This window comes from Bidens hawaiensis, unplaced genomic scaffold (assembly GCF_021521415.1).
Source record: "Bidens hawaiensis isolate Kalapana, Puna unplaced genomic scaffold, B.hawaiensis_p1.1 tig00014923_1, whole genome shotgun sequence".
Lineage (NCBI taxonomy): Eukaryota > Viridiplantae > Streptophyta > Magnoliopsida > Asterales > Asteraceae > Bidens > Bidens hawaiensis.
The window spans coordinates 202,599-223,472 of NW_027492326.1; the positions used below are offsets into that span (position 1 = coordinate 202,599).

The 20,874-nt window shown below is 41.9% G+C and overlaps 1 protein-coding gene across 1 annotated transcript; it reads left to right on the plus strand.

The window, feature by feature from the left end:
• Window positions 1–299: 299 nt before the first annotated feature.
• LOC143548173 (kirola-like) lies at window positions 300–1,104 on the plus strand. Its single transcript, XM_077039413.1, has 2 exons — window positions 300–540; window positions 623–1,104. The coding sequence occupies exons 1-2, from the start codon at window positions 354–356 to the stop codon at window positions 889–891; spliced, it is 456 nt and encodes a 151-aa protein (XP_076895528.1). The 5' UTR covers window positions 300–353; the 3' UTR covers window positions 892–1,104.
• The last annotated feature ends 19,770 nt before the right edge of the window (window positions 1,105–20,874 follow it).

Below are 20,874 nucleotides of genomic sequence, written 5' to 3' on the forward strand. Positions count from 1 at the left end.
AAATTAAATACATAATACGAAAGATGAGGAGACAAACTTGTAAGTTGAATGAATTGTGTTTAAAATACAAGTTTCCCTTTATTAACACATGTACTTTATTCATCAGCATTTTAAAAATTTTTAAAATCAAGTGTCTTAATTTATCATTGTATTATATATAGTATAGATATATATATATATATAGATATATAATATATATATATAATAGTTTGACAAGTATATTATATTAAGAGCAAGTTAAAGTTAAGAGGACATGATTGAACCAAGAAGTCTATTTAAAGCCAAACAAGCACATAACATTTTGCTCATTCAATATTTCTCTTCTTTTCTTCTTTGATCACAAATCAAGAAACATGTCTCTAAGTGGCACTTTGGTTAAGCAAACTACCATCAAGTCCGATGGTGATGTGTTCCACGAAATCTTTAGACACAGACCACACCACATATCCGAAATGAGCCCCAACAATATAAAAGGCGTTAATTTGCACGAAGGTGAATGGGGTACGGTTGGATCTGTTATTGTCTGGGACTTTTTTCATGGTACGTCACGTTTTTTCAACTATTATATGTCACTAAAAGCCATGTATTTTTTTTAATAGTATGTTTGTGATGTGTTAATTAGATGGGAAGCCAAAAGTGGCTAAGGAAGTGATTGAGGCGATCGACGAGGAGAAAAAGTCTGTGTGCTTCAAGGTGATTGGGGGCGATATATTGGAGGCTTACAAAACCTTCTTGATCACGGTTCATGTGGACACACACGGTGAAGAGAACGTCGTGACGTGGACTTTCCATTACGAGAAGGTGAATGAGAATATTGGTGAGCCGGATAGTTTGATGGAGTTTTGTCTCAATGTCACTAAAGATATTGAGACTCATCATCTTCCCAAGTGAAACTGAAAGTAATTATACGTCGTCATGCATAAGTTAAGTGTCGTTAATCATGTCGTTGCGCGATGTTTAAATCAAAAGTTGATGTTTGGCTGCATCTGGTTTTGGTGGAGATTATTCACCTGCATGTGCTTGTGTTGTCTATGAATAATCGTTGTATTATATATGATGCATAATAATGTTTGTGAGTTGAATTATATGTTCAAGGTTATTTTACATGAAGGGGTGTATGCTTATATTATACATCTAAAGACTAGCATCCATATTCACATGCTCTCGCCCTATTGTGAAGTTCTTTAATTAACGGTCAATTTAAAAAGCAACTACTACATCGAAACAAAAGGTAAACGGATAATAAGTTGTGTTATTACACCTTTTTAAACTAAAAAACCTAATCTTTTAAAAACCATATTGACTGATTTTGGGGTCATAACATTAATATGCATGACTCGTTGAACTCGGCTAAGTAACTCCACAGCTTTGGGCGCGACTGCACGAGGAAACCAAAAGTTTCAAATACTAAAGGTATAAACTAATGTTGGTTGTCAAAACACGTATTCTCATGTTTAATCACCTTGCATCAAGTAGCTTTAAAAGATGTCTGACCAACTGTGAAACTACTACTCCTTAAGCCCACCAGAGGGGAAACCCATGTTAGATCCACACACATATTTTCCTCTCAAAAGATCAAAATGTCAGCCGGTTGAAGAGATGATCTTCCATCCAATGGGCCAGTCAATAAATTCACATGTTCTTTTTTAACAGAAATTTCGGTCAGCTGAATATATCAAAGAGCACATCCCTAACTAGATCGTGTCTGTACTTGAATCCCGGGAGCTTTTTACAATGTACCACGTGCTCCCCACACGAGTCCGAACACGCCTTGCGACAAACTTGGCATATCTCATCAACCGGGAATTGAGGAACCATGAGGCGATACATAAGGATATTACAATACTCCACTGGAGACAAGTTTATAAAAGTGATATTCATACCTTGATTGATGTAAATCTGATCCCGAAACGTTGCTTTAATTCGGGTGTTTAAACTTCCAATGAACAAAAATTAAGTTGTTTAGATCACTCTTTCGGGATAAATTTTACATCAATCGACCTGTATTTTTCTTCCTATCAGAATAGCCTAAAACATCTGTTTGAAATTCATATTTAAGTTTTTTTTTTCTAAAGAGGGTCCAATATAAATAAATAGCATTAAAGTGCAACAACTAAGAGCAATTTTCTGAGACGGGACATTTTTCAACCAATCGCAAAAAAGTGAGATTAATAAAATTAAATTTACTTTTTTTTAAATAAGTTTTAATGACATGTTTAACATTTAAAATAATCTAGTTTTCAAAACTGTTTTTTATAAATTAATTTGTATTGTTTTATTTTTCAATAAGTTTCATAATACCCTTTTTTTCAACTTAAGTGTTCATAACTAAGTTTTGAATATTAAGAAAACATAGTTTTAATATTTTCACTACTACAAAACATATTTGTTCTTTTTTTTTGGAATTCTTGAAAATAGGGATAAAAATATATAGCAGTTTAATTATTGATTATGTTTTTATATTTATATGTTTTTTCAAAGATAGAAAGATTGATTTATTATTGCTATCGCAACATATAGCGTTGTTGATAGATGAATAAGGATTGGTGCATAAAAGTTGAAACAACAAAATCATATGCATATAAGAGCATTTCCATTTACATAATTTAATTAAAAAAACGTATTTTTCTTTAAACTTAGTTAAATTTTTAAAACATCACATATTCGATTCTCTATCTCTATCTCTATCTTACTCATTTATTTTATTGTTTTTTTTCTCGGCTTTATACATGCACAAAGTTATATAGACTGATAAATAGTAACCCTTTAAAAATAAAATGGCACTATTGCTTTTATCAAAATTTTCTTCATTTTAGAGATTCTAATGGAGAAGGGTTTTAGATGTTTTTTTAATTCTATATTATATATTGTAAATAAAATATAAGTTGACTTTCTTATTGTGAATGCTCTAAGGTTAAACACACAAATATTGATGTTGTTTCATCAATAAAAAGCCACAATGATGTATATGTGATATGTGAATAAAACAAACTCTAATACTCACTCATACACAAAACAAAGAACATGGATTTTATATGTTTTCTTTATTCTATATTATATATTGTAAATAAAATATAAGTTTAGAGTTTCCTGTTATGAACGCTCTAAGGTTAAACACATAAATATTGATGTTGTTTCATAGTAAAAAGCCACAATGATGCATATGTGATATGTGAATAAAACAAACTCTAAAACTCACTCATACACAAAACAAAGAACATGGATAATTGGATATACAACAAATGAATATGATCATATATTCATATACATCTCACATATTTGTTAAAGGAAATTAAGTAAATGGAACAAATAATGAATATGATCATGTGTTCATGTACATCTCAAACATTTGAAAATAGTTTTGTAGCGTCACATTTTTCATACACGACCTGGTCACCTGATCACCGACAGTTTACAACCAAAACTATGTCCCTCAGGCCTCAACCATGAGTTTCGAGACATAACAAGTTAACACACTAGTATGGTGGCCTTATCTTATCTTCTAGAAACAGGCCCTTAGAGAGTTAGAGTAAAGACTCGTCACACCAACCCCATTTAGTGACTCAAAATGGTCACATATATTATCCAACGACACCCTAGTTATTCCCAAGCATGGAAAGAAATAAATACCATAAATAAAAAATATTAGATTTATATCCACAAAAACAATTTTTGTATTTGATTTATATCCACAAAACATTTCATTTCCATAGTGAAATTATTATTATTATTTTTCTTTTATTAGTGGTTCATATTTTTCGTTTTCTTCACTTTTATAAAAATTATATATTATATATAAAAAAAACTTCAAACTAGTTTGTTAATGTGGTTTGAAAATTTTAACCATATAAACTACAAATTTATTGGTTCTATAAATAACAGCATTTATTTTTTTAAAATTTGCATTCTAATAATTTTTTTATATATTTTAATGTCTTTTAAGATTTTAAGATTGAAGAAAAGATTGACTTGGTATAGAAGTTGGAAAACAAAAAAATATCCAATATGTAGAATAAGATTATATCATCTCTACCCTAACATTTTCGAAGCAAAATTCTGATCATAACTCGTAGGCCTGAAAAATCGATTGGTTAATAGTAGTACCAACTATTGACCAAACTGACGAAATTTAAAAGGTGTGAACATGGCGCATGTATGATGCATCTTTAATATTACAATCTTATCTTTTAAAAACGTACACCGGCCAAATCCAATTTAGTAAATCAAATCAAAATGGCCATATATTAAACGACAACCTAGTTTCTCCTGATCATGGAAACACATAATTTCATAATCATGATTGATAGGTGTTAGGTGTGTGAAGAGGTAGGTCCCAGCAGAGCCCAGTTGGACCCGCAAGACTCACCTTGAATAGGGACGTCTGCGCAATGACCAACTGCTCCAGCAGGACCCACCATGCTCAGAGAACCTTACGCGCAGTACGCCAGCTGTACCCGCAGGGAAAGCCTCCCAATGGTGAAGTACCCCGCCTGTTCCCGCAGCTGCGGATACAAGCCATCAGGGAAGGCTACCCGCACTAACAGCAAGGCTACACGCACAAGGCATTCGCTACTTCAGTAATCACATGAAGGAATGAGCAAGGCGGGAATACTCCCGCCTAAATGAGCCAGTCCGTATGCTTCTGGAAGGTCTTTCGTACTATACCTAATATGGTATGGGCGGAACAGACAATTTGACCAGAGCAGCCCATGAACCAATCACAGGGTGACAGCTCACCGACAACAATACGAGGAGGAGCACCCTCTAGTACTGTTTGTCACTATTAGCCGCTGCCTACTCACCAACCCTAACGATGGGACGTGCGCAGCCTACAGTTGGTGGAACAGTGCGTAGCCGGCAGTAAAGGAACAGTATACAGCCGACCTTGTTACTGTTGGCCGTAGCCTATCCACCAACCAGCATGGCCTGTGCGTAGTCCACTGTTGGTAGAACAGGAATACTATTCAGCCGGCTGTACCTTCTAGGAAACCTACCTTCGGCTATAAATACTCCAACACCTTGGAATGGTAAGGACATCATCTGATATCTCAATCTTATCTAGCAATCTCTTAATATACACTTATATTCAGAGCAATCTAGTCTGATTCTCACGCCGGAGGGTGGTCACAAGGAGGAACCCCCCCTTCTCAGTGACGAGCTTACGGTGTCTGTTTTGCAGGTCCCCTGAAGAACAACCTTCTCTGCTAGACCTCATTATCGTGGGAAACATTACTTAACCCCCAGATTATCTATAATCTGCCCAAGGGTTCACTTAGTGTTTCTTCATTGGCGCCATCCGTGCATAAAAGCTAGAACTAATTTAGTTTTTTCAAAATTTCTGAAGAAATGGTTAACGTTACTCCGGTCCTAAGGCCAGTAACCGACCAAGAAACCCCGGTAACCACAACCCCAGCAACTGGGGGGAACACCGGCGGTTATACAAATCTTACGAACACTACCCCGACTACCCAAGCCGGGGCAAGTGCAGTAAATATTCCACTGGGGTTCACCGATGCCCAGTTGGAAAAACGAACGAGGGTCCCTCGCCAAACACTAGATCAAGTGAAGGCGTGGGCCGAAGCACGTCAGAGAGAGTTCCAAGCTGAATTGGATGAACGCTTGCGTTCAGTTCAACAGGCTGACGAATTCGGCAGTACTCGCCAACATCTCAATATGAACAGCGAGTGCGAGTACTCAGACGACGAGAGGGAAGAATCCGATACCGACGCAAACCCTCGCCATAAGGCGAAAGGGAAGCGTAAGGAAACGGACTTCCAGCCGAAAAGGAATTTTGGGGAAGCATTTAAACCCACGAATGCGGAGAGAAACCCGCGTGACTTCTCCAAAACCTTTAGGCCAACTGCTACAAATGCAGGAAAGTCAAAGTTCGCAAGGGACATTGCGGAAGCAATCGCCCCGAGAAGTGCCAAACAAATGTCCAACATTGGCACTTATGATGGTCTATCCGACCCAGACGACCACTTGAACAGATTCATTGCGGGGGCAACCGTCAGTAACTGGACGGAACCCACGTGGTGTTATATGTTCCAGATGACTCTGGTTGGAGCGGCCAGGGCATGGTTCGATCGTTTACCGGTCCACCACATATATGACTGGGCGGACTTTCAGAACAAGTTCAGCCAGCACTTCAGCCAACAGAGGAAATATACTGAAGAACAGTGGACGATCCTCAACTGCGTGAGAGAGGAGGATGAATCTTTACTAGACTTCATCACCCGCTTCAACTCCAAAAAGCTAAGTCTCGGCAACATAAGTGAAGATCTTGTTCGCGCCGCTTTCATCCAAGGCGCCGAATACCCAGAGCTTATCCGCACATTAACGGGTAAGGATGGCATGCCATCAACATGGGATGCCATCATGACGGCGGCAAAGCGCTTTGCCGAGACGGAGAAGCAACTGGGAAGGGATCTTCCCCAGAGTACACACCTCTACACGCAGAGGACAAGAGAGAACAATGTTCGGATCGCCCGGCAGAACAAACAGAGGAAGCTAGGTATCTGGCAGTCAAGGGTAAACTTTGACACCTCATCCAGCTCTCACCCTCTTGTTGGCGGAAGAAATCACACACACCCTTCAAGCCAAAAGCACCGGTGGACGCCACTCACCAAAAGCGTCACGGAGATATTTGCCACTGAAACGCTACCATGGCCAAAAGCTCCAATGATCCGGCAGCGACCTAATGCAGATCAGAGTAAATCCTGTGACTTCCACGGGACAAAAGGTCATAGTACGAAAGAGTGTACATCCTTGAAGGATATTATTGAAGCATTCGTCAAGGATGGAAGACTGGCACACCTGGTGGCATCAATCAAGAAGGGAGGAAGGAACGACAACCGGTACCGAGGCAACGGACGAAAGCCCGTTGACATCAGCATCAACATGGTTCATGGTAAGATCAGAGGAAGAAAAAGGCGAACGACAGAACCATGTGCGTGGAAGGAAGCTGAAGTGCGCTTCCCGCGAGTGCCAGGAGGACCCAGCAAAGAAGGCCCTATCGTCATCAAAAGCCAGCTGGGGCACTACATCACTTCTCGCACTCTTGCTGACAACGGCGCCTCGTCAACGGTAATGTACAGGCAGTTCTTCGACAAGCTAGATGACGAAGACAAGGAACGCCTGGAAACGATCTGCGCCTCGATGGAAGGGTTTGATGGCAGCACAAACACCCCTGGGTATCCTATCTTTCCCTGTCACTCTTACGGATGGGAAACACTCCCGCACAGAAGATGTGGACTTTGTCGTGATGAGGAAGCCACACCACACATACGACATCCTCTTCGGGAGAGACGGGATGGCAAGATTCAACGCCGTGGTATCCTCAGTTCACGGCATGATGGGATGGCCAACGGCTGAGGGTGTAGCGACGATCACCGGCATTCCCCAGGTATGCATCGCATCTGTCTCATCTAAACCCAAACCAAAGATGGCTAAACCAACCATCACCGAACCAGAAAGATGGGCCTTCAACGGCAAGTACCCTGACCAGGCCGTCACCATTGGCCCAACAATTGTTGATCCCACACGCACCTTACTCAAGTGTTTATTACAAAAAAAACGCTGACATCTTCGCGTGGACACCAGCTGACATGACTGGTGTACCCCGAAGTAAGGCAGAGCATAAGCTCAAATGCGATCCGGCTGTTACGCCGATCGTACAAAAGCGCAGAGTAATGGGGCCAGAACAAACTAACGCGTGTAGAACCCAAGTCAAGGAACTCCTTGACGCAGGCATCGTACGCGTTAGTAGATATCAAACTTGGGTTGCAAATCCCGTTATGGTACCGAAGAATGACAATCAATGGCGCATGTGCATAGATTTCAAGGATTTGAACAAAGCATGCCCCAAAGATTGTTATCCGTTACCTGAAATTGATCTTAAGGTGGATTCGTTGGCACCGTTCCGCCTTAAATGCTTCCTGGACGCGTATAAGGTGTACCATCAAATCCACATGGCCGTTGATGATCAGGACAAAACCGCTTTTCGGACGCCCGATGGCACATTTTGTTATCAAATGATGCCATTCGGACTTAAGAATGCCGGGTCCACATACCAACGCCTGATGGACAAAGAGTTTCATTCCCAAATTGGGAGGAACTTGGAAGTCTACATGGATGACTTGGTCATCAAAAGCCCTGACCCAGAAGCGATGTTGAAAGACATCGAAGAAACTTTCAACACGCTCAGGAAGATAAACATGAAGCTCAACCCGAGCAAGTGTGCCTTTGGAATGGAAGAAGGGAAGTTCTTGGGGGTCATTGTTACTAAAGATGGCTTTAGAGCGAACCCTGAAAAGGTCGAAGCCATTGTTAAAATGGAATCACCTACCACCATCAAACAGGCTCAGACACTGAATGGGCGACTAGTCGCACTTAATCGCTTCTTGGCAAACCATGCGGATAAATCGTTTCCTTTCGTGTCAACACTGAGAAACTGCTTGAAGAAAACGCACTTCCGCTGGACACCAGAAGCGGAAGCAGCTTTTCAGGAGATTCGGTCACGCTTGATCGAACTCCCAACGCTCACAGCACCAAAAACGGGAGAGGAGTTAATCCTATACCTTTCCGCAACATATAGAGCAACCGGGGCAGTCCTGCTAGTAGAGCGAAAAGGCATCCAGATGCCAATATATTATGTCAGCCGTATCCTAACAGACGTAGAAACCCGGTACTCTACCCTCGAAAAATTAGTCTTGGCACTTATACACGCTTCACGCAGGTTAAGACGATATTTCCAGGGATACCCAATCACCATTCTCTCTAACTTCAAACTTGCAAACGTTCTAGGCAAACCCGAGTTATCAGGACGCCTAGCCAAATGGGCAATTGAGTTGGGGGAATACGCGATAAAGTATAAGACAAGACCAGCCATAAAAGGCCAGGTTTTGGCCGACTTTATTGCAGAAGTGCCTGCATCGCGGGAAAAAGAGTGCCATGAAGAGGCTCAACCCTCTCCAGCACAAGACATCAATGATGTCTGGCGACTCTACACTGATGGAGCAGCCAGTAACGAGGGTTCAGGCGCAGGGCTAAAACTAACCAACCCAGCAGGCCAAGAATACACTTACGCTATTCGACTGGATTTTCCAAGTACGAATAACGAAGCCGAATATGAGGCATTCTTGGCTGGGCTGAGAATTGCGCGTAAGATGGGAATGAAAAACTTGGAAGCCCACGTGGATTCCATGTTAGTAGCCAATCAAATCAACGGGACGTACACGGCCGTGAACGACACAATGGCCCTGTACCTCGCACAAGCAAAATCCCTTATGCGCGATTTCAACGACTGCAAAGTAATACACGTCAAGCGAAGTGAAAACAAATCTGCGGATGCGTTAAGCAAGCTTGCATCATTAGCCTTCACCCACTTAGGAAAGGATATCCGCATTGAACTCCTCGAGACACCTTCGGTCCCGCACAAAGAAATTTGTGTCATCCAAACCGGCACAGAAACGTGGATGACACCAATAATAAAATACCTTGCGACAGGTACACTGCCAGAGTTAAAAGCACAGGCAAGAAAACTACGCTGTAAAGCACTGAATTATCAACTCATCGATGACATTCTTTACAGGCGTAACTTTCTTGGCCCACTTTTGAGATGCGTGGACAACCAAGATGCTGACTACCTCCTAAGGGAAGTACACGAAGGCATCTGTGGAATACACGCAGGTCCCCGCGCTGTTGTAGCTAAGCTAAACAATGCGGGATACTTCTGGCCGGGGATGCATACGGATGCGCTGGCATACATCAGAAAATGTAGGTCTTGCCAGCTCTACGCACCCAACACGCACCGCCCGAAGAATGAACTTGTTCCAGTCACCTCTTCATGGCCATTTCAGAAGTGGGCCATCGATGTGACAGGCCCATTTCCTACAGCAGCAGGAAATGTTCAGTTCCTAGTGGTAGCCATCGACTACTTCACCAAGTGGATAGAAGCAAAACCCTTAGCCCAAACAACCGCGAAACATATCAAAAAATTTATTTGGGAATTTATTATTTGTCGTTTTGGACTTCCACAGAATTTGGTGAGCGATAACGGCACCAACTTTGCTGACAAGAAGCTACAACAGTGGCTGAAAGAACTTCAAATCACCCACACCTTTACCTCAGTGGCACACCCGCAAGGTAATGGTGAGGTGGAAAGAGCAAATAAGAGCATCGTCGAAGGCATAAAGAAAAGACTCTTGGAACACAGATCCGGCTGGGTGGACGAGCTTCCGCACGTCCTTTGGGCAAACAGAACGATGAAGAAGGCCAGTACGGGAGAAACCCCGTTCAGTCTCACTTATGGCACTGAAGCCATGGTCCCGGTCGAAATTGGTTTACCCTCACCAAGGGTCTTGATTCAGCCAGAAGACAATGATGCGGAAAGACGGTTGGACCTTATGCTAACCGAGGAACGCAGAGACTTAGCCGCAGTGCGTGAAGAGAACTACAAGCGACAAATGCAAAAGTACTACAACACGCGGGTAAAACTCTGCAACTTCAATGTAGGAGACTACATACTGCGTAACAACGAGGCTTCGAACCAAGAACGCCCAGGAAAGCTGGCCCCGGTCTGGGAAGGGCCATACATTATCAAAGAAGTCCTGGGAAAGGGCGCATACCGGCTCGAAAGGCTCGATGGCACTCCCATCCCAAGAACATGGAATGGAGCTCAATTACGCAAATGTTATATGTAGATCAATTCCAAATTTGTAAAGAAAAGGCCTAGAGCCACTTCTAATGGAAATGATTCTCCTTTCACAATGTGTTGATAGCCTTACCTTTATACTTATGAACTTCCCACACTGGTGCCGCTATTCACCGCATAAATGGGGGAAGAAGTAAGTCGTTACGTGTGGAAGGCGGCAAAACCCGCTTAAACACAACGCTAAAAATAAGGAAAACCTACACGCAGGTCAGGTGTAAGTAAAGTTTAGCCATCCTTGTAAGTGCAAGTGACGGTCTTACCCGCACAATCACGAACAAGGAAGCAAAACTTCAACCTATCATCAACCACGTTCAAAGGTTAACTTATTCTGAACACTTAGAAAATTTCAAAGGAAAAGATGAGGAAAACTTCCACGCAGGTCAGATATAAGTAAAGTTAAGCCATCCTACTAAGTGTAAGTGACGGTCATACCCGCACAATCATGAAAGAGGAAGCGAAACAAACTTATAATTTACCACGTTAAAAAGTTAACTTATCTAAGTACTAAAGAAATTGCTAAGTTAGATCAAAACATGCGTAAAATAAACAAGGCAAAGAACAAACAGTCTTTATTTCATCAAAATTCAAATATTACAAAGAGCTATACAAAAGCAAAAATCTACGCTAGTGGTGGAAAGGGATCTTCAGAATCAAGCTTCAGGACCACTTCCACTTGGACCCGCTCCATCAGTAGAGCGTGGTGGTTCAAGGAAAGCTTTAAGGATAGCAAGCCCATCATCAGCAGCAGCGACTTCGTTCACCTTCTCCACCACCGGATGCGGGAAGGCGGCATACTGATTCACTGCTTGGTCGTAAACAGCTTCAGTATCAACATTATACAAAGGGAAGTTGGAAGGCGGGATGCCTTTCTCAACGAACCCTAGACCAAGCAGGAAGCCGGCCTTTTCCCCATCCTCATGAGAAACGTTGAGGGCTGCGCTCATAGCATCGTCATAAGACGTCTCTGAGAAGACCCGATGCACAACCTACAAGAAAATATACAAGTATCAGAATCCTTTCTATTTACAAAGAAAAGCGTAAAGACATGAAAGCTTACCTGAGACAACGCTTCTCGAACAAGCCATTCCTTGGCAACCAGAGCTTCTTGGAGGGCAGCTTGAGCTTCGTTACGGGCGCGTTCGGCTTCACTCTTATTGAGGTTGGCAAGCAACACTTCCTTTGAAGCAGCCTCTTCGACGCCCTTTAACTTCCGCTCAGTATGGTCAAGCACCCCCCTCTGGTCCAAGATCTCCTGGAGCTTTTTGGCGTCTTCCATCGCCAAGGCATCATGAGCCTGCTGGAGAGCCTCTAATTTGGCTTTAAGCTCTTCATTCTCCACGCGTAGAGGCTCAGCAACGGCTTCAGCCTTGGTGGCCCTCTCGGTTGCGTTCCTCGCAGTTTCCTTAGCCAGCCGAAGCTGTTCATTAACAGCTTGGGCAGCCTTGGAACGGGCCTCGAGTCGAGCCTGAACTTCAACCTCGAGGGCCTTGAAGGCCTTCTCCTTTTCCGCGGCCACTGCGGAAAGCCTTTGGTTCTCCTCCCAGACAGCCCGCGCCTGAGCCACTTCTTTAAGGCGAGCTGCTTTTAACTTGTCGTTTTCACGACAAAGCAGCTCGACGCGCGGCTGCATCCGGGCCAGGAGAACCCGAAGCTCATTGGTTAGCCTACCCTCCTGGTAGCTAGCAATGGCTTCCCCCAACGCACCACTGGGAGCAGCGTGACGAGCCCATTCCACGCACCCCACAGGGGTGCGAAGGGTTGTTCCTCGGCGAATGTTCCATCGTGGAACATACACTTCATTGGAATCCGACACTGCAAAAACATAAAGCAGTTAGGAAAAGATGATATAAAAAAAAATAAATAATATGAAAAGGGCCAAAAGAACCCTACGCACCTGTAGGGTCAATAACAGGCCGATAGCCGCCGAACCCATCACCTGAACCCAAGGGAAATCCATCCAAGAGGTCAGGCAGATGGGAAGGTGGCAGAGATTGGCGTGAAGCCCCATGCGTACCTGATGGATCGACCGTCGTTGCCGATGACGGGGGCATGGTAGCAGCCGCCGCGGAATCCGCAACAAAAGTAACCGCCGGCTAGGTGAAAGATGCCGTAAAAATGGCACTCACAGCCGGCGGTGACGTCATCTCGGCTGGAACAGTCGGCTCAAAGGAGTGAGCAACTGAACCAGCGGGGGCAGGCGCAGGCGCCTGGGTCGTCGCCTCAGGTAGGCTGACCAAGCCTACCGTCATTGGCGGAGAGGTACTCCTCTGCGCTCCACCCTGGAATGCGTCAACATCCACGCCTGCACAAAGAAGATAAGTGTTAAATGATATTAAGCTATGAAGATAAAAGCTAAAGGAAGTTTGTACTTACGGGTTTTCTTGAGCCTAAAGGTACGGAGAGGTGGGGACGAACCCGATGGAGCCGGCCTCTTGGCGCCGCTCACCGTCGTCTTCTTGGACTCTCCGGAGGTGACTGTCGCAGCCTCCGGAGCGGTGGTCTTATCACCACCGGGATTCCCTGCCACCTCTTCGCTCTCGGTCTCCGAATCAGACCGAGGCACCGGATCGGCAGTGGAGGCCACCTTCTCCTTCCCCTTCCCGCCGGCAGCCTTCTTCTTCCGCACCAACGGAGGACCATCTGCGGATTCCTCATCAGAACAAACGATTAAAGGAATTCCAGCAGAGGTTTCAACATTGAGGGGTCGAGGGTCGAATAGCGCCTTACCTGGCCGCCTGGCGCTAAGGATCTCGTGGCCTAGTGGATAGACCTCCACGAACCGATCCGCCGTCTGTTCTAGGATGGGCAACTCGTTCTCGTCTAGAGCGCGAGTACCCATCCGAGCGGGACCGTCAACCTCCTGCGGGTTCAGGAGCGACTGCAAGTCGTTCCTCTCTGAAATAAACAGGAAAGAAGTTAGAAGAAATTCAAAATCAACAATAAGAAACAAAGCATACCGTAAGGAACAGAGTTCGAACCGTATTCGAGGACGATTGGGATCTTTTGCGCATCGGCAGCCTTCCACACCCGGCTCATCCCCAGCATCACCATCCCGGACTCCGCAAACCGGTAAACCGGAGATTGGACCCGAGATATCTTCGAGAACCATTCCCCCTCCTGGTAGTTGGAGGCGTGAAGGCTTGGGAGAGCTTGCCCATTCTTAAACTTCATGGCAAGGGGGATGGTGCGAGCGGAGATGAAGAAGAACTCCCGCTTCCACGCGCGAAGACTGCGCTCGGTCGCGCAAATCTTCAAACCCTTGATTCGGGTCGTCAGGGTATACCACCCCTGGATGCACCTCCAAGTGTAGAAGGTCATCAGGCGGTCAACATAGGGCTCAATGCCCAAAATCCGGCACACCCACTCGAAGTGGCGAATTTTGGCGATCGCCATGGGGTGCAACTCGGTCAAATGAACACCGTGCCTCTCAAGGACACGGTAAACAAACTTTGTCAATGGGAACCTAAGATTCCCATAAACAAAGAATGCAGCATAAACCCCGATCTTGCCTCTGGGGGCATCGTACACCGTCATATGGGGTTCAGGAAACTCAGGCTCGAGAGACTCGAGCATGAACTTCCTGACGACGTACCGATACAGATCGCCAGGCAGAGCACACTGGCACTCGCCAGCAGTACTCTTGTCATCGGCTGTAGATTCGAGATCACGAGACGACATCTTGCAAAAAGAAAGAAGAAAACGATTTCGGGAGAATGCTTGCCTGAAAAGGTGAGTATTCGCCGGAAATCGCTTAGAAGATGAAGAGAAGAGTGAAAGTGTGGATTAAAAAGAACCCTCTCCCCCTTTATATACTAATCGCAATTAATGCGATGCATTTAATGCCGAGGAGAGAGAAATCGAAGGTGCAATGAAACTATGACACGTGGCAAAGAGCAAGCTGGCAACAGCTGTTGACAGGACGCGTACCATTAATTTCGCGGCCACGCGCCCGAAAAATCGCTCCAACGCGCCTGAAAAAGCGTCTGGAATGACCATGTACTGTCACGTCACCATAACTTCCTGCACGTCCTGACACAGTCAGAAGAAACCGTCGCACGACGTTTCAGAGGTTTGGACTGTTCTTATCTTTCCACCAACTCTTCGAATTTCAAAATTCAAAATTCAAAAAGATTCAAAAGTAAGCGGGAAAATACCCCTTACCTTGGCAACCAAGTAACCGTAAGACGGATGCGGGTACAGTGTTAAGGCAAAACCCTTCACATACTTAGCACCCGCAGGGAAATGACGCCAGGAATACCTTGGAAGTAAAGTAACCGTAAGACAAGTGCGGGTACAGTGTCAAGGCAAAACCCTTCACATACTTAGCACTCTGCAGGGAATTCAAACCAAGAAGGATCTTCTGGGCCATGCTGGCGGAAACGGGAATAACATCCCCGCATGACGGGAACGTCGAGAACTATATTGTTCGAAACTCCATGATGGGATTGGTGGTTTTAGCATAATTGATCAGTATGTTGAAAACTACCAAAACCCCACGGAGAATCCACACAAGTGGGACTCAACGCTCCTGACGTACGAGGAGGTTACAAACCTACCCGCTTCACACCCAAAGATCAAGCAGAAAAGTCGAGAATTTCTGCGTGACATCAGGAAAACCGCGGGAAGAAACACCACGGAAAACCTAAAAACTAAACCCTTTTCAAAAAAAACCCCTTGCTAAGTCCAAAAGTTCACCTCACTTATTAATAATTCATGAGAAGAACATTGGACTGGAGGACTTGAAGAGGTAGGTCCCAGCAGAGCCCAGTTGGACCCGCAAGACTCACCTTGAATAGGGACGTCTGCGCAATGACCAACTGCTCCAGCAGGACCCACCATGCTCAGAGAACCTTACGCGCAGTACGCCAGCTGTACCCGCAGGGAAAGCCTCCCAATGGTGAAGTACCCCGCCTGTTCCCGCAGCTGCGGATACAAGCCATCAGGGAAGGCTACCCGCACTAACAGCAAGGCTACACGCACAAGGCATTCGCTACTTCAGTAGTCACATGAAGGAATGAGCAAGGCGGGAATACTCCGGCCTAAATGAGCCAGTCCGTATGCTTCTGGAAGGTCTTTCGTACTATACCTAATAAGGTATGGGCGGAACAGACAATTTGACCAGAGCAGCCCATGAACCAATCACAGGGTGACAGCTCACCGACAACAATACGAGGAGGAGCACCCTCTAGTACTGTTTGTCACTATTAGCCGCTGCCTACTCACCAACCCTAACGATGGGACGTGCGCAGCCTACAGTTGGTGGAACAGTGCGTAGCCGGCAGTAAAGGAACAGTATACAGCCGACCTTGTTACTGTTGGCCGTAGCCTATCCACCAACCAGCATGGCCTGTGCGTAGTCCACTGTTGGTAGAACAGGAATACTATTCAGCCGGCTGTACCTTCTAGGAAACCTACCTTCGGCTATAAATACTCCAACACCTTGGAATGGTAAGGACATCATCTGATATCTCAATCTTATCTAGCAATCTCTTAATATACACTTATATTCAGAGCAATCTAGTCTGATTCTCACGCCGGAGGGTGGTCACAAGGAGGAACCCCCCCCCCCCTTCTCAGTAACGAGCTTATGGTGTCTGTTTTGCAGGTCCCCTGAAGAACAACCTTCTCTGCTAGACCTCATTATCGTGGGAAACATTACTTAACCCCCAGATTATCTATAATCTGCCCAAGGGTTCACTTAGTGTTTCTTCAGTGTGTATCTACAAAACATATTTTTGTATTTTATTACATCAAAACTGGCTATGAGGTGAATCCGTATATATTTTTGTATTTTATTACATTAAAACTGGCTATGAGGTGAATCCGTATTAGGTTACACATAAATTCCATAAATCCGAATCGTACTTTATTATTCACTTGCAGTTTCGAATAAACTTAAGAACGACAACTAGTTTGCAAAAGGTTCACAAAGAAACTTTGTTTAAAAAAAATAAGCACTTCATAACGGCAAATTAGAATTATATAAAACATCATATTTTAAAAACTATTAATGGAAAGCAATAACAAAAAAATGCTAAAAGATTGAAACCATGAAGCTACTTTGATGATTTTAACATTTGTGTCTCGATGACTTGCATATTTTCACGCATAACTCCATTTCAAAAATTTAAACATAAACCTAGATAAAAATAAGCACATCGTAACGATATATTCATGAATTTATAAAATTGTATTCTGAAAGTTATTAGAGAAACCAAAAAAAATGGGAGTATGTCACATGTCAAAGACATGAAAACAAGAAAGGAAAAGCCATATACAAAAGTATATGCTATAAAGAGTAAGTGGAGTTGAACTTGAGGAACCATATTTTAACATTAATGTTATATTGATAACTGTAGTTCAAATCATTGATTGTAGATGGTCCAACCCATTTAATACAAATGAATGGTCATGTTCACATGTTGGGTCTCGTTTGAGACCTACATCACATCTATAAGACTATGCGTAATAACTGATTGTGGCTCTAAAAACAATTAAGATCAGCCACCCCACCCCATCCACCTCGTTTTCCTCTTCATTTTTAGCCGGAATCATTATGTACACAACAAGTGTTTTGCACGGTAGTGGAGCCAGAACCAATAGAGAAGAAGGTGGTGGTGGTGGTGGTGGTGGTGGGGGAGGGGGCGTTGTATTAGAATTTTACTAAACAGACAGATTCATCAACCTTATAAACTAAGAACAAAAGTAAATACATATATAACAGTCAAGTTACCCCATTTACTTGGTCATGACCCGTTTAAAGTTTGCATTTTAAAATTGCTTGTAGTCCGTTAAAGAAAAAAATTTGTTTTTATGTTAAATTTACATGCATATTAGTTTTAATGAGAGAGGTGTAAAAATCACATAATATATTCATACCTAGACAAACATAATGAAGTTTGAAAATAAATAGGTGATGTTTGGTAGTCTTTTAATAATTGTATTAAAAGTCTATCTCTGTAAGAGGTAGAAAGTGTTTAATTCATCTATAAGAAAATGTTTTAAAAACATGATTAACAATTCAGAAGCTACTTCTTAATTAATTAGGCATTCTAATGGCTCAGCAACATATTTATTTATTACATTTAAAGTAGAGTTGAGGATATAAACATATATAATATATATCTTTGAAACTCTAGTAAGATGGATATATTTATATTCAGAAAATCAATAACTCGTGAATCATGTTCTACGCTTGACATATCCAAAAGTTGGTCACTTTCATTGAACACTCTAGCATAATGACTAGCAAGTTTGAAATAATTGAACCATCATACTATTAATAATAATGACATGGACATGTTACCTAAAATAGATTTTTTAGGTTAAAAAATTATTTTTGATGACATGGTGTGTTTGGTTACCAGTTTTTTTTAACGACTACACACCTCATCTATAACGACTACTATTTTATAGAGCGAAATCAAATGTATCTCATAGAGTCATAGGAGCTAGAGAATGAAACCAAAATGAGCAAGATTACAATGAAAAAAAGATTGAAAGAAAATGAGCAAGAGTTTCAATCTCTTCTTTCAAAATACACCTCTTATCTTTCTCTATAGGGGTACATGTAATTACACATGTTTTAGTATGTATTTATTTAAAAAAAATATTATAAAAACAACAATTTTGCTTTGCTTCAAAAAAATATAATAGTTTTTTGAGTTGGGAGGAGACAAATTATGTTGGGATCTAGATGAGTTGAGGTCGTCTAATATTAAGAGTATTAAGTGGCTCCTTGCAAACGAACGGAATGTATTGCCTGATTTTGTGTTTAAGTGGAATAATTGGGTAGCCAAAAAGGTGAATTTGATGGCTTGGAGAGCGAAGTTAGATCGCCTACTGACTCGGGTTGCGTTAGAGACTCGAAAAAATAGTGTTCCCTCGCTTAATTGTGCTTTTCATGGAGATCACAATGAATCGGTGGAGCATATTTATGTGTTGTGTGGCCTTGCCCAAGCGATTTGGCATTCCATCTCCTTTTAGTGTCAGGTCCCCACGATATACACATTTCGAGTCATGGATCTTCGTAAGCTCCACAAATTCTCCTCCCTTCCAAAAAAGAAGGCTAAAGCCTTTTATGTTATAATGTTGGTTATGCTTTGGAGGTTGTGGAAGGCCCGAAATGAAGTAGTCCATGACGGGGGCGGTCATTCTAGTGGCGAGCTTGGTGGAGGAAGTTAAGGTGATAAGTTTTCTTTGGGTACATAACAAAGCGGAAATCACTATTGCTACTTGGGATGATTGGAAGTTTTTAGGTTTCAAGGTGGATAATTGTATGTGGGAGGAGGTATGTTGTTAAATCTTGTATTTGATGATCATACCTGTTTGGCTAGCTTCTTGCTAGTTTATTGTAAATTGTAATGAAAATTTATTGATTTTTTTAAAAAAATAAAATTTAGGGCATCTCTAATCTTTAAAATATACATTTTAAAATATATCATATTAGCTAGCACATCATATTTCATACACGTCTATGTCTTCTTCAATGTTGCCTCCACTTTCAAACATTGTTTCTCTAAAATTAAAATATTAGACACATGTTTTTGTGTGTGTGGTGTGGGAGGGGGCTCCATCCGCTCTCATCAAGATTTACACATAAAGTTTAAGTACTACTGTTGTCGGTTATTAGTTTACTACCATCCACGAATACAAACAAGTTTCAATTTTAAGCACATGGTAAAATATAAATAATTTCTCTAAGAAAGTTAATTAATAACCGTAAAAAATAGTCTATGCTTATTTTAACTTCCCGAAGAATTTTGTCAGTTACTACGCCCTTCTTCGTCTCTGGATACCTAGGCATCTACCATACTAAGTTTGAAATTGTTTCAATCAGGTTATTAATAAAATATTTTGTTTTGATCAAGTCATGAAAGTCTCTTTTGTATTCCAGTTCTAGATATTTTATCTGGATATCAGGTTATGCAGGTTTTTTTTGAACTAGTTTGACATAACAAAATAATAAGATATATATTAACCTACCTAAAAATCAAAGATGCCCCCCCCCACCCCCCAAAAGAAAAAAAAATTGTGCTACCAGATTGCTTCATTCTTGAAAGGTGGGGATGTATGCATTTGACCCGATTAAGTTAAAAAATAAGTCGGTCATGGGTCTCACCAAATCCAGATAGCCCTTACACAGGTTATAACATCTTATTTATTTATGAAACATTTTAATCATCAAACAATTAGTTCCATGGGTTACGAGTCTCACAAAACTCGGATATCCGTTAAACGTGTTATAGCATCCCATTTAAGTTACAAAATAAGCAGGTCAAGGGTCTTACCAAACTCGGGTAGTCCTTAAACTTGTTGTATCTCATTTATATGTAAAACTCTTTCATCACTCATACCACCACCATGCCAACCTTCATTCCATGCCTAGAACAATTGTTACTGATGACATATTACTAATATACTATGTTATCTTAAATTTATAAAAGTATGTATGATTTAGTCTTTTATCTTAATGTTGTTTGATATAAACCCGGGTTAAATGTTCGTTTATTTAAAATTTAAATGAACAGTTCATGAACATAAATGATAAATGAGCGTAAATGAACATAATTGAACACAAGTAAACGAACATATATGAACAAACGTAAACGAACAAACAAACAAATATAAAACATTAAGTAGATAATTCATTTAATGTTTCATCCAAAAATAAACATAACCTAACGAAAATGGACCAAAATGGGTCCAAGTATATTACAAACGTCAAATTAATTAATACTTCAAAAAATATTATTAGAAACACAAATGTAAATAAAAAACTCGTTATATGAAGGCTAAAAGTAATTGCGTAATACGAACTTAAAAATATAAAAAAAATATTGGTAAATTTAAATGCCCAGACCCAACCCAAGTAATGGATTTTGGGCCGAGTTGGGCCAAACCATAGACTGTTAATCATTGTATTCAGGCTTCAGCAGAACACTGGTGACTGCTCTGCCCAGCCCCTTAACTATATATAACACAGACATGACATTGTCATGTTGTCACAAATAATAAGATTACATTAGATGTGGCAATTTGCACTTGTTTTATATATTTATTTCCTTATAAAAATAGGTTGAACTAGGCGCCGATGATTTATCTTTAATAAGTTATACGAGTGATGACACGTGCAGAAATTCACATGTCTTTTTGAGGGA